We start from the raw sequence: 14,631 nt of genomic DNA on the forward strand, positions 1-14,631 counted from the left end.
GAGTTAAATAGAATAAAATAGAATAAAATAGAATATAGTACAGTGTAGCAGCTTATATGAGACTGGTATGGCATGACTAAGGTGCAAGAGAATGCACAGGGTAAAGTGAGTGGCTGGTGCACAGAGTTCCTATTTTTTTTTTGGGGGGGGGGGGTGGGCTTCAGGGTCAGGGTACTTTTGTAGGGAGTAGAAGGTGCACAGGATGGAGGGAGGGGCTCTGAGCTTCTGAGGAGGAAGTAGAGGCGCTGCTGTGCCTTCTTGGTCAGTGATGCAGTGTTGTTAGTCCAAGAGAGGTCCTCAGTGATGTGCACACCCAGGAACTTGGTGCTGCTCACCTGCTCCACAGCAGCACCGTCGTGCTGACTGTGTGCTCTCCTGTAGTCCACAACCATCTCCTTTGTCTTCTCCACATTCAGGGAGAGGCTGTGGTCTCTGCACCACTCGGCCAGAAGGTGCACCTCATTCCTGTAGTTTGTTTCATCTCCACCAGAGATGAGACCCACCACAGTTGTGTCGTCCGCAAACTTCACAAAGATGTTGGAGTTGTGTGTTGGCGTGCAGTCATGGGTCAGCAGAGTGAAGAGGAGGGGGCTCAGCACACATCCTTGGGGAGCCCTGGTGTTCATTGTGATGGTGCTGGATGTGTTTCTGCCAACCTGCACTGTCTGAGGTGTTGGTGAGGAAGTCCAGCAACAAACTTCATTTGCTCAATTAATGTGAAAATGAACAATTCCACAAAAGACAAGTTGTAATGTTTATTTATGTTTATGTGTATGATCCTCTCACATTGGAATTGGAACCTATTTGATTGGATCCAGAATGTGATGTATAAATATAAAAATATGTAAATAGTCTAAAATGTGTTATCTGTCTTATTAGACTTTATTTTCCACTAAAGTTGCACAAAAGCCATTACCAATTGTATATGCAATTTAAATCAGATTTTAGAAGAGAGAGAAAGAATGAGAATTTGCAGTGTCTTTTATAATTATGCTGGTACCCTGAGTTCATTTCCATCATAGCAGTGATGTTTAGACCTGTCAATGTGATCCTGTTCAGGAATTGTTGATTGATTTCAAAATCATTTAGCTTATTCACTTTAGTCAAATGTATAGAGACAGCTTTCAGTAGTTTATTTTGGTGGTATCATCATTTTGTTTCCGGTGTTGTTATGGCTACCTACTATACATTTGTCCGGATGTTGAGTGAGTGAAACGCGATATTTAATACAGCTGACGTGTTGTTGTTGGTTGTTTAACAGTTCTCGGGTATAATATATCAGTAGATGAATAACAACACGCAATTTCAGCAGCTATTTAGTTTCATCTATTTTTTTAGAACTATTATTTTGCGATGACGGCTGCTGGGGGGAAACATTTTAATGTAACACAGGGTGCATGTTGAAGGGGAACATGGCAGCATCCATCAGTGTAAAACATGGATTAGCGAGCAGTAAAACTTCGCAGCTTTATGGTCTTTACGGGAAAATATTGCCAAAACCTGTTCTGATCCAGGGAGCGGCTGAAATACAGAATGTGAGGGCGTCAACCAGCGCAAGAGTAGACCCACAAAACAATGAAAAGTACTGTTTGGACCTGGTCCGGTGAGTCTGACTGGTCGACTGCTAACAACACAAGCTAGCTAACACTACTGTAGTTTATGTCCTGCCGAAGTTTAAGAAAAACATTTATTGGTTCAGTACATTTAGAGGAATTACGTCCTTTATGCCAGACTCCATATAAATATCAAGTCTAAATGTAGACCACGTAGGATTTCAGAGCAGTAGGAAATGTGTGTAATGTAAATGAGCTGTAAATATGTTTTAGCCACTCGTCTTATCGGTGTACTCTGAATGATCATAGAACTTTAATTTAAATGTATTTTAATGTTTTGCCTTGCAAAATTGTTCAATTACTCTGAAACAGATTCTTTTTAAACAACTGTTATAGCCTCGAACATCCTCAATAATTCGGCTCAAACATTGTGTTCTTGAAGAAACTGGCCTGTATTTAAGATAAAAAGGCGTCAATATAAAGACTGATGTGTTTAAGTAATTGTTTGACCACATCTCTTTGCTGATCACTCTTTTCTTCCTCACTCATTTTCCACACCTCAGGTCCAGAGACTATGAAGGCTTTCTGACCTCCCTGCTCCTCCCAGTGGAGGCACGGCGCTCCTCCTTGGCTCTCAGAGCCTTTAATGTGGAACTGGCACAGGCAGGTATTTTACTGTCAAAGCAGAGGGCAAACCATTACTGATTATGTTGCTGTTACTGCTCCACTATTAGATCACACAAGCAGCTTTCTGAGTGCTGATGCTAAAATACTGTTGCGTTTTCATCTCATGTCTGATTTCAGTCCTTTTTAAACATTGGGTCTTGTATGTTTTCCCACAAGGTGAAGGACACAGTGTCTCAGAAGACTATTGGCTTGATGCGAATGGAGTTTTGGAAGACGGCCATAGAAGAAATCTACAGAGATGAGCCTCCAAATCAACCTGTCATCACCGAGCTGTGGAGGGTAGATGTCAGCCTACAGAATGTTAAAACATCTCACATTTCTTTTGGCTCCGTATTAACAAAAAGCAATTTTCATATTTAAATTGTAAATATTTACACCAGCAGTAATTGAGAAAACGCTTTTTTGTGTCTGTCAAATGTCGGATGTCTCATTTTAAAATCTGCCGTGCACTCTATTTCAGCGTTCCCGTTTCTCCTCCTTATTCACTTATTTACTATTTACCGCACTTCAGCTGATTGCCTGTCTATTCTTTCAGGCTGTGAAGACACATAACCTGACAAAGAGGTGGCTGCTGAGGATCATAGCAGACAGAGTATGTGTGTCTGACTTGACTGGAAGCTTTGACTGGAGCTTTATCTGCTAAGAGCTTACAGATGTCTGAATAAGTTACTGACACATTTATAAACCATTTCAAAATATATATATTTTATATATACATAAGTAGTTTCACAGACGTGAAAAAATTCCCCTTGACATGTGCAACTTGCTATTTTTTAATGGATAGAAGTAAATATTCTATAAACACTTCATCTAAAGCTAGATTAAATAACAAAGTAAATTGCTTTTTTAAATTTTTAATCATCAAAACTGCCTGTTTTACCAGGAAAAGGATCTGGATGACAGAGCCTACAGGAACCTTCAGGAACTGGAGGGCTATTCAGAGAACACACAGTCCTCCTTAATATACCTGCTGCTGGAGTGTTTAGGTAAGAACAGCTGCCTGTAGCAGATATTTGTGATCTAGAGATATGCTAAGCTGACCTAAAACCAATTAAAATTCACTTGTTTCTTTTCGGAACTTTGTTCTGTGTCATCTTTGTGATGTAGTGCTGCTGCCTTCCTTAATCACTTTCCAGTTGGGAAATTTACAAAGCCTCTTAGCTTGTCCATTTCTTCTCTCTTGCTCTCTCATTAGCAAAGATAGGGGCACTGATCTTTTTTTCACTGATAATGAGTGGTTACATTAGTAATGTAGTGATTTGATGTCTGCTGTCTGTATCTTACCAAAGACTTCTTATAAGTTTATAGCTCAACAGTCTTGTAAAGAAAGGGGTGATTACTTTTAACATAGCTCTATTTGGACAGTTTAGTAGGTAAGTTAAAGTAAGTGATGCCAGACTGTAATGTGTAATGTTTATTCTTTGAAGGTGTGAAAAATGTCCATGCGGACCATGCAGCCAGTCACGTTGGTAAAGCTCACGGAATTGTAACATGCTTGAGAGCGACTCCTTATAACAGCAGACGGCGGAAAGTCTACCTGCCCATGGACATCTGCATGTTGGTAAGTCAAGGCTTCACAGAATCTAATAGTCAATTAAATAATTAATCATTTAATAACAAGCAAAGCCCCCAAAATATACCATGAATACGTTCAGGCAGCTCAAAATGTATTTTTTGGGTGATGTAACTCATATTTTATTTTCATTCTGTAGGTTTGCACAAATCTAATTGTCAAAAAAAATCATTACATTATTTGTGGCCATGCAACATGAATGTGAACCATTTTGACAGAGAAATCTAAAACACCAAGTTCATTTTATTATTTTATTATCATCACCATACATGCATGAATTACAGTTTACAAAGACATAGCAGTTCACAGGTTATTGTTAATAAAAAGCTGAAAGTCGGTTATGTTGTTATTTGTATTATAGCTGACATAAAGTTAAGCGTAAGTTGGTTCAGATAGATGACCTTCTAGAAAATGAGAAATGGGTCGTTAAAGGGTTTCAAACAGACCTGTAAAAAAAGCAAAATCAAATTGAGTCTTTTATTAAACTGGCAGGCAAAAATATTCACTAGGGAACCAGGGTATTGGTTTACATTCTTCTCCTTTAAGAGGTGCCAAAACTCTTGCAATACAACACAGAGGAAAAAGCATTATTATTTGATGTATTTTCAAACATCATTGAGTTGTTTGGAGCAGTTCTCTGCCCACTCAGTCTGGATAAAGCCCAAATTTTCTTCACCGGGATAACATAGGCAGTCTCACACACATGCCTTCAAACATTTGGCTGACTCATGGCGCAGCTGACTGGATGTCGGTTGACATTCTTGTAATGAAATCGCTGACCATGCACAAACCAACAATGGTCATTACATAACAACCATATGGCAAATAGCCAAGATCCTCAGATTTAAACCCTCCTGCCTGAGATGCTTACTGCTGTACAAACTGCAGATAAACATAGCAAACAGTTTGCAACCTTGTCTGTGCCATCTGTCCCATATACTGAGCAACAAATTGCTGCTGCCGGAGGAGCTAAGGGATGGTTGGGGTTGCAGATGTATTTGAGCTTCTCTGCGAGGCATGCAGGCTCTTCAGCTGGAGAGATGACGCCTCTGACCCGAGGCCTCTTATGCGAGCTCACCTCACATCACCTCCACCGAGCTGCCTGAAGAGGGCACCAGTGGTTTGTGGCAATAGCCTGCACTCATGCATGAGCTCTTCGGCTCATCATCCAGACTCACTTACACACCTCTGAAAAACTGAATTTCATATTCCTTTAATTAAAAAACTGAAGTAAATTATCCAAGACACAGCAGGCAGACAACAGATGGAATACGTTTTTGCCGTGATACTCAGGCTGATGATGAATAACGGACAATCACAGGGGAAACAGGGTATAAGCTTGAAGAGGGGAGAGAAATAGAAGAGCCACTCTCATTTAAACAGACAATCAAATAATTGCATGCAAAATCACTCCATGTCTGATTTCTTATTTTTGGATCCACCACTCAACGCCTCATTTATACCTGAACTGACCAGAACACGGCCAGAGGCTTCTTGTGTTTAGTTGTCTGTTCATTTCGGAACACCATATCTCACAAACACCCGGAGGGAATTTCATTTGGTTGGAACAAACCTTCACTTCGACTTCACGATGCTCTGATTTTGCATCTCAAACTTTAATGTACCTGCCTCATTTTCTCATATTGTTTGGAGAGAGAAAGAGCAGAGAGTCAAGTCAACCCTCAGACATTTTTCCTGTACGCATTTCACCAAAAGAAATTGTTCTTGGGGCAGAAATTGCTTGGCTATTTTGGTCTCATATATGAGAAGGAGATGAGGTCAGATTGCTTTGCCCTAGAGTCTCAGTTTAGTCATCACAGTCTGCGGGAATCAGGTGTTGAATATGTGAGATATATTTAAAGGGAAAAATACTGATCACCATTATAAATGACAGCCTTACTTATTGCTACAGGGTACGTAACTATTTAAAGGTAAACCAATGGCATGATCAGTGGAAAACATTAAATATACAGAGCTGAATGTGAAATTCTCTCCATTAGATGACATGTTTTTGAAGATGGCCCTCTATCTTGGGCTTTTTTGTTGTCATTGTGAGTCACTGTGACATTTATATGCGATTCTTGTGTGTTACTCTGAAGTAGGCATCTGACTACCCAGACAGCATACTTCAGTGTTAAGTTTTGCTTAGTTTTTGAATGTGAGAACACCTAACCAGAGGATATGCCATGTACAAAAGAAAAACATTCTATATGGTCCACCAGTGGGGATGTGTTTGTACAAATAATCAATAATATTGGTGATAATGATGTTACAGACACCACACGGGGTCACCTAAGTTAATGTCTGATTATTATATAAATAGATTCTTTTTTCTTTTTATAAGATACACATGACGACAGTCCATGAAAGGTTTTTAGATTTTCTTTTCTGCTATAGGTAAACAGTAATAAATGCCGTGTTCCTGTTAGCAGCACAGACATGCTGACACTCAATACTTATATCTACGGTAGCTATATTTTTAGGATGCACAGGCCATTCGAAAACATTTTCTAAACTAATAGTGTGAATGTTGTAATGGCTGAGGCTGCTGAAGGCAGCTTTTCACAACTGTTCATTTTTAGGGGGCATTTTCTTCGATGTCTTCAAACTGATTTGAATAATTAATAATAATAAGCGTGAAGCCCTCTTCTGCAGACTGGTGCAGCGTGGCTTATTGTGAAGAAATGCAGTGAGTGGCATCCCTCCTGGGTACAATGTCACACTTATTTCTTTGTGAGTTTACCGGGAGCCGACTTAATGCTATTTAACTTTCTTTTCCAGCAGATTAAAGGGTACACTCGGTTCTTGTGTGAAGTGGAGCTAAATTGGAATACAGCTGAACTGCAGAGATAGGCTTTGTAGTTGAAAGGACACCTCAGCTGTGACCTGAAAACACAAACATTGTGTGTATTTTGTGTGTTTCTCCAGCACGGAGCTTCACAGGAGGACTTCATCCGCGGCAGCCAGGAGAAGAAGATTCGGGACGTTGTGTACGACATCGCCAGTCAGGCCCATGTACACCTACAACACGTACGTGCTGCTTTTACGATCAGTCGTATGTGGACATGACTAAAAGCCTTGCTGCAGACGTTGACATATAGTGAGACGGATTGTTTCGGCACTTCCTCTTGTCCAAAGTGAGGCATAGCAGATCAAAGAAAAGTCTTTGAGAGTCATAACACTGTTCCATCTAACATAAGTGTCACAAAGCTGCAGGTGGGTGCAGCAACACAAAGTGCATAGTAAATTACCATTTCTTTTCTCTTGGCTAAGTGTCAGTAAGAAGGCATGGATCTTAGAGGGATTTTTTGAAGATGGAGTGGCAGAGCAAACGGAGCACATTTCACCACAAAGGGAGCACACAGACATGCAAATGAGAAGGCTCATAAATTTGAATGAGGAAATGTAGATGTCCCCGAGAGATTTTCTGAAGAGCTGTTTGGAAGCTGAGCGTGGTGGCTCTAGTGGTGGCCATCTTGGCCTTTCCCGAGTCCAGCTAACTTACAGGTAAAAAGGCAGCGAACGATGCGAGCTGATCTACTAAAGCAGACGGCTTTAGGAATGTTACACAAATGAGAAAATGAAGCATTTTGCTGGGGGACTAGTTTCACTGGCGGATGAATCCACATCTGTTGCTTTTAATGAGGGTTTCTGGCAGCACAACATGTACGTGGGAGGGAGCCAAAATAAAGTACAGTGGTGCTGAGGGAACACGTCACCCGATGCAACACTGTGGACCACTGATGTGTTTCCAATGCTTTTTGGGTAATCATAGAGCTCTGTGGTACAATGGAGTAATCAGGCAGTCTCTCAGGATTTGGAAACACACAGTACCTGTTAGTAGGAGTCATTCATTGTTGATTTTGGTCTTTTCTTGATCTGTTGGCAAAAAATACTTCCACAAATGGAGGTAGAGAAAGGAAAGCCTAACGCATGTCATATTGCATTGCATATTATGTATATTTTTGTATGTGATGCTTCTGCAGTAAGTGTTGACTTAAATTGTGGGTTTGTTCAGAGATGAGGGGAAGTAAAAACGTCTTGAACACCTTTTAAGCCACTCCAGTCTAAAACTCAAACAGCATTTTTTTTTCCAAATGAACATCAGCAACAGCTAATGCCTTGACACGCTGTGATTTAGAGTTAGCTAAAAGTGCACACCCACAGTAGGGTGTCTAATTGAAAACGTGTGGGGGAATGTATTTAGGTTTAACTCACCGATGAGTTCTGAGTTAATTGGTTTGGAGATTTATTAGCGTCCACTTAAAATGCCTCACTGATTTCTCTACTTCTGGAGGCTTTTTTCATTAAGCTGATGCCCAAACATTTACCTGCTTTAATGTCTTATTGGAGGCTTGTTTGTACCTTTTAGGAATGAAGCCAGCAGTTAGAGCACGTGGTCAATGTTTGGATGTCTTATTTAGTAATTTATTTATTTAAGTAGACAACATGCACTCTAATGGAGTAGCTAATAGAAATGTACTGGTTTAAAGAAATTAATAAAATAGAAAACTTCTGTTATTTCCCGTGATGACAGAAATACATCTAACCATTTTCCTGTTGTTTCTGTAACATGGAAGAGCTCGTAAAGACCTGAAAAAGCTGTGGGAGCACATTAGAAATGGAGCGTGGTAATATTTTTTCTGACATTTTTTTCCATTAAAGTTCCGTGTGCTCTCTCCCACAGGCACGATCATTTAGCAACAGTGTTCCAGCAGCTGCCAATCCAGCCTTCCTTCACACAGTAAGTCATCACAAATCAAATGCTCGGCAACACACCGATGAACCTCTTGTGGCTTTTTGGAATGCTTGATATTAAAACCACCAAAATCTATTTTGCTAAACGAATCTACTCAAACCTCTAATTAAGCTTCTTAGTGACAGCAGCTTTTAATTCACCTTTGCACCCAGACATTATCCCCATCACTTCTTATCACAACTGTAACAGACTTGTATCTATGTTACATAAATGGACACACCGTGCACCTTTAGCCCACTACTGCTTTGTTTTTAGTTCTAAAGATGAAAACCTTATTTTTGCAGTCTACTAGATCTGCAGCTGTGTTTGTTTGTATCATTGATTGATTGTCTATAGTTAATCAATCACTGTATTATGACATTTTATAGACAAACCAGCATTTGTTTTTGCCTGTTGAAAGGTCGGGTAGGAGATTTCATTCTGATGCACTTTTTGTTAAATTAGTGTTTCTCTTTACAATCCGATAGCAACCGATTAGTTCGGCAGTTTCGCTTTAAAACGAAGAATATGAATCATCTGTGGAAGCTATAAAACACTAATCAATACACATCAGCCAATCCTGCGGGTGGACCCTGTGTGGTGTGCTTGTGATTATTTACATAGGTTTTTTTTAAAGTGTGTGTTTAAAAACTTCAGTGCCTGTGAGGCCTGTTTTGAAGCAGCATTAGTTTGTTGTTTTTGACAGTGAGAATATGCAAAAAGGACACAGATCACAGCACAGATTATTCTTTGCAGCAATGATTTAAACTTAAGGCAATTATTAAAAGCAGTGATGGCATTTAGAAGAAGAGAAAATCAAATATAAGCATGTGTTTTTGTGTCTAGTTTTGCCGAGGGATTAGTTCATCCATCTGTCACATAAGATATCTTAGAAACAACTTTATTCTGGCACCGAAAAGATAATCTTCTCTCTGGGATACGTTGATAAGAATTGGATTGTAACTCTGTAACAAATTCTAAAAACTCACAGACTTAGTGGAATATGTTTAGAAGCTGCAGATCCTCCTCAGAAAGATGTTGTCATTGTTAGATCACAATGTATCTACAAATCTAAGTTTGATGTTAAAACCAGAATTTCTGTGCCACCTGCGATATGATCATTATCATTTTACAGCTTATATATATATATATACACATATATATATATATATATATATATATATATATATATATATATATATATATATATATATATATATATACTAATGCTAAAACTTACAAAACACAACTACTAGGACAAACTAATGTTTGTCTGGAGAAGCTAAGAAGTGTGTAGAGCTCTCCCTGAAGTGTTGACGCCTCCGCTGTGTAGGTTTGCATAGAGAAAAGGGATTTGGATATTTGTTCTCTTTATATACACAGAATCTGAATGCCTGAACTGAGTGAAACTAAACAATGTGCACCATTATTCTTCCAGATATTAAGCTGTAAAAATGTGAGGAGTTTACAGCCCTAAAACTCAGATTAATTAGAGTAGACCAGACAGCTCAGCTATATATTATATACAAATATAATTAGCACTTTCACAACAACAACTTAGAGAGACAAGATGAGGAGATGGAGCAGGTGACTGTGTCACCAAGCAACAGTAAACATTCTGGCCCTCGTGGCTGATGTTGGTGACGGATATTAAAACTGACAGTTAAAGTCTCACCTCCAGTTCTCACTAAACAACAGACAGCCTGTGTTTCTCATCCAGGCTTATTCAGCCATCTGCTTTTTTCCTCTCTGAAAAGTATGAGTCATGGTGAAAAGAGGTTAATGTACCACAGGTTTGTTGACATCTGCCTCCCAGGAGATGGTGGGTTGATCTCTAACTGCTTCCTTTTGTTTAAAAATTTTATTAATGTGCTCCGATGTGCTGTTTCAGATGACGTAGTAGTGTACGGGTATGTCCTCATGTAATATGGAGAGTGTTTAAGTCTAACAGACAAAATAAACTGTGAAAGTATGAAGTAACTCTAAATGTTATGTATCACATTGTGATTCTTAATCAGTGTCATTTTTAGTCCTAAACTGACAGTAAACAGATTCAGAATCTATTTTTCTCTGCTAGAAAAAGCTGTGATAACTAGAGTATGGAGCTGAGAAGCACACAGCAAGAAGGCACTTTGCTCTCCTGCATGTAAAATTGTGATGTTCATGCTGCTGTGGACCTCCTCTGCACACTTAGCTGTTATTTGTGCATATGTTAGAGTTTCAGTATGCGTGTTTATGAAGCCCTTCCAGTTCAGTGCCCATGTGACAAAGCCGTAACAGCTACTTTAGTCCATGTTGAAAGTTTAATACAGATGAATCACAGGTTTGGATGAGTGTCATGTGAAACGGCATGAAACACAGAGCGGTGAGGATGAAACCTGAGAGACATGAAACGGCCTCTTTGAACACATAATGATTTATTTAAACCATACTGAGCAGAGGGAGGCTATAGATGTGTGGAATGTAAAGTCCTTATGATCTTTTTTAAACACTCCATTCATCCACATTGTAACCACAATCAAATACCAGGATCTACTGTGGTCATGCAGAGGATTTCAGTTTTATTGGGTGATTCTTTTGCTACCATTCCTAATCCAGTGTAGGTGGGATTTAGTTCTTTGTGCTTGAATATATACAATTTGAAAAGCTTTGAAGCTCATATTTGTGGCTCCAGTAAAATCTACCCTGGTGTCAAGGCTTGGATTCACCTTCAGTCTTTGGTGAATGCAGAAACGGTCCAACAGTCAGAGCGTAGGCAGGATAAAATATGTCAAGAGTAAAATAGGATGAATAATGTGTATGTGGCGGTTGCTCTACCAGTTATTGGCTGAAATATCTTGTGCTTTAGTGCTTCTAAGATCACTGTGTGTTAACAAAGTATTGCTTTATTTTTAATAAATGTGCTTGTAAAGAGCAAAGTTGAGGGATATGTAAAAATGTTCCAATTGGCTGCCATCAGTCCATCAATGGATGATTGCTGCTATATTTGTGCGTATGCCGTGCTTAGTGAAGAGCCCACATACAGTGGTTAGTTCACACTATTTCAAAAGGCTCCAATCACCCTCTGCAGGCAGCCTCTAAATGATCAAAAGCTGGGGATATATATAATAAAGGTGTTTGAATGTAGGTGTGTAAGTTGATTTATAACCAGACAAGACTTTTCAACACAAAGTGGCGGCCACTAAAAACAGATGATATTAAATCATAGGACAAAAAAGGAGTACTTGAACTAGAACAATTAAGGAAAATCTGTCGGAATAGTTCTTAACTCTTCTTTGTGGTGCTGTGTGCTGCAGGTGGTGTTAGAGGATTACCTGCAGAGAGTGAGGAGAGCAGATTTTGATGTTTTCCACAAGAGTCTGCAGAACAGAAACCCACTCCTGCCCATCCAGCTGTACATTCGCTCCTGGAAGAAGACCTACTGACCTCCAGTCCAGAGGCTGCATGACTGAAAGAACTTAAGACCTCACCCAGGTGATACTGTCTGGAACCGGCACTGTAGCAGGTCTATGAAGCCATCCACAGCTTCGTTGATTCACTGAATATGTCTGTTTTTGTACTTCTCATGAATATTTAATTATAAATTATGGGCATATGTGTGCAGGAAATGCTGATAGATGACAATGTGTCTTTTTCTGTTGTACCTTTATTCAGTAAGTTAGAGTCTCAGAAACAGCAGGGTCACATTTCACCTCCACCATGTTGGATTTCCAGCCGCACCGTTCTCTGCAGACACCTAAAACACACCCATACATCACATAGCTTGGGATGCAAAAAGGAGCTTGTGTGGGCATTAAACCATGCTCAGTGTGTTAAAGGATGTTTTTACACCATCATAAATTTGTCATGGAGCCACCTCCAGGTTTGAGGTGATCTAGTCACTACCACAGTTCACAGAACTAGTTTTTTTCCCTCACTGACCAGCCAGACGCTCTAATAACAGCACGGCTTGTCTTCTGAGTGAATACAGAACCTTGCAGCGCAGAGCACATTTTGTGCACTGAACATGGGAGTCAAACCTATTGGCAGATGGTTAGATTATCTCACTGCTTGCAGTAGAAAAACTACAGATAAAGTTTAAAGTATTATTACAAATGTAAAGGATCATTTACAAGTTTTTAATGACTGCAGTAGAAGAAATAAAAAGATACTGGCTGGAAAAGTGGCTGCACAGCTGTGGAGGTTACTATAACAACATGAAATTCTGCTATCCCTATCATCTCTGACGAGGGATAGCATGTTGTTAGATTCAAAACCCTGAATCTCCAACTATCTACCTCTATGTATGTCCAATAATAATCCAATCTGAATCTCCAGTTTCAAGAAATTATAAAAATCAGCAACTCTTCATTAAACAGACTTGGTTGACTGTGGTTTTCTCTTGTGGTGTTTCTTTTCCCTTTAAAGTGCAGCAACACTCACACTGGAGCTTTGATATAATTTTGGTCCTAAATTTAGGAGGCTTTCTGAGCCACTCCGAGAGGAAGTATGGACAATCAACTGCAGGAACAGATTCAGCAGATATAATGAGACGGAGGAAGTACGCCGGCAGCAGACAGCATCAAATAAGAAACATTTTATCCTCAGACAGGCTCAACACACAAAGGTACCTCTGTTGAGAGCTGCAGTTTTCCAACTGCAAAAAATACTGGTCCCCCTGTGTTACAGTCAGAGCGTCAGCATGGTGTCTCACCTAAGATAAACCTTATCTCATGTTGCCGTTATCAAACCAATAGGAGCCCATGGGTGGAAAGGACACATCCACTCTGAGTCTGTTTTGTTTTCACACCGAGGTTAAAAAATAGGCCAGATCTTTAGACTGATACACAAACACACATCAGGGCTACTGTTTCTGTTGGACAAAATACAACCAGTATCTTTAAATAAGTAAGAAACTGCAATTCCTGAAGAAAATGTTCGATTGTCCTTCATTGCTGAAATAAAAGCCAAAAAGACCAAAGACACCCTAAAACAGGCTAAATGAAAGTGTTAATAGAGCAAAGCCGTGCGAGTCATTTAAAAAATGTAAAAATATGCAGTTAAAAAAGTAGAACAGAAGTTAAGACTTATTTACTGAAGGTTAAAAAATAGGCAAAAGGAACCTCTCCATGCTGAAAATGTTAAAAATGTTGATTCATGAATGACTTTCATACCTTGAGTCTTTTGAGTCATAAGAAATGAATTAAGGGCTTTTATTTTGAAAAACAGACATTCTTCAAACTTCTAAAAACTGTTTTTTTTTTTTTTTTTTTTTTTAAGACCTGAAACTATTTTTAGTTACTGTGGACCTTCTCTCTCATCTCCAGTTACTAGTTCATTTGGGGCTTTTATTTTGGAAATCTGATGTATAAGATCTTCCTTTCCACCCTGATAGGGAAATGTGGATTTTCTCGCTAATTGCCAAATACAGTGCACAATGGGCTGTGAATGATCCACTAGGTTCTTTCTTTGTTACCATGAAAAAGAAGGTGTTTGGTGGCCAAAGTAAAGATGGGGAAACCTAATCAGGCAGTTGCAGAGGCATGCTCCTCTGTTCAGTTTGTTTTGAATCTGTTAGATTTTCAGTTTAAAACTAAATTGTTGGCTGTAGTTGTGTTTGATAATTTAACCAGACCCCATTGATGACACTTTACTACAACGTACAACTTTTATAACTTTTATGTGAACAGTGACTGCCCTCTACAGGTAGAAACCTGACAAACGATAACTACATTTTTTTTATGGCTGTCTTAGTCCTGCAACAGCAAGTTGGTAGCCTATGGTGATCATGTCCACCAGACATGTAACTTCCAGTGTCTGCCAAGTGCAGCGACATCATGCAGAGGGCAGCTGCAGGCTTTCCAGACTTTATGTCTTAACACAGTCCATGTACCACAAGGTCTGACAAGCACCATGGGGAGCATAGCGGTGTGTACCACCACCACTGACAGCTTCTGCTTGCACCTCGGTTTGCTGTGGCAGAGCTGTTACTAAATGTATTAAAGGCCAAACTATCAGTGAGTCTAAACCCTGACTCAACAACACCCTCTGTTCACATGAGACCCACAGCCTTCTCCATGATATACACACAGAAATGATGC

The 14,631-nt window shown here is 39.5% G+C and overlaps 1 protein-coding gene across 2 annotated transcripts; it reads left to right on the forward strand.

Annotated features, from left to right (window-relative positions):
* The first annotated feature begins 1,157 nt into the window (after nt 1–1,157).
* ndufaf6 (NADH:ubiquinone oxidoreductase complex assembly factor 6) lies at nt 1,158–12,886 on the forward strand. 2 transcript variants are annotated; one of them, XM_028426321.1, is made up of 9 exons: nt 1,158–1,603; nt 2,117–2,220; nt 2,397–2,519; nt 2,776–2,832; nt 3,124–3,226; nt 3,668–3,801; nt 6,742–6,843; nt 8,501–8,557; nt 11,848–12,886. In XM_028426321.1, the coding sequence occupies exons 2-9, from the start codon at nt 2,200–2,202 to the stop codon at nt 11,974–11,976; spliced, it is 726 nt and encodes a 241-aa protein (XP_028282122.1). In that variant the 5' UTR covers nt 1,158–1,603; nt 2,117–2,199; the 3' UTR covers nt 11,977–12,886. The 2 variants fall into 2 exon arrangements, with proteins under 2 accessions (XP_028282122.1, XP_028282121.1); XM_028426320.1 differs by having other exon boundaries at nt 2,117–2,216.
* Nucleotides 12,887–14,631: the final 1,745 nt, after the last annotated feature.

This window comes from Parambassis ranga, chromosome 16 (assembly GCF_900634625.1).
Source record: "Parambassis ranga chromosome 16, fParRan2.1, whole genome shotgun sequence".
In the NCBI taxonomy this organism is placed as follows: Eukaryota; Metazoa; Chordata; class Actinopteri; family Ambassidae; genus Parambassis; species Parambassis ranga.

What these genes read in the sequence shown, in the direction of transcription:
- ndufaf6 (XM_028426320.1), top strand. Translation starts at nt 1,398, where the DNA reads ATGTTGAAGGGGAACATGGCAGCATCCATCAGTGTAAAACATGGATTA. An exon ending in TTAATGTGGAACTGGCACAG is followed by an intron (nt 2,217 to 2,396) that starts GCAGGTATTTTA and finishes TTTTCCCACAAG; the next exon opens with GTGAAGGACACAGTGTCTCA. An exon ending in ATCCAGCCTTCCTTCACACA is followed by an intron (nt 8,558 to 11,847) that starts GTAAGTCATCAC and finishes TGTGTGCTGCAG; the next exon opens with GTGGTGTTAGAGGATTACCT.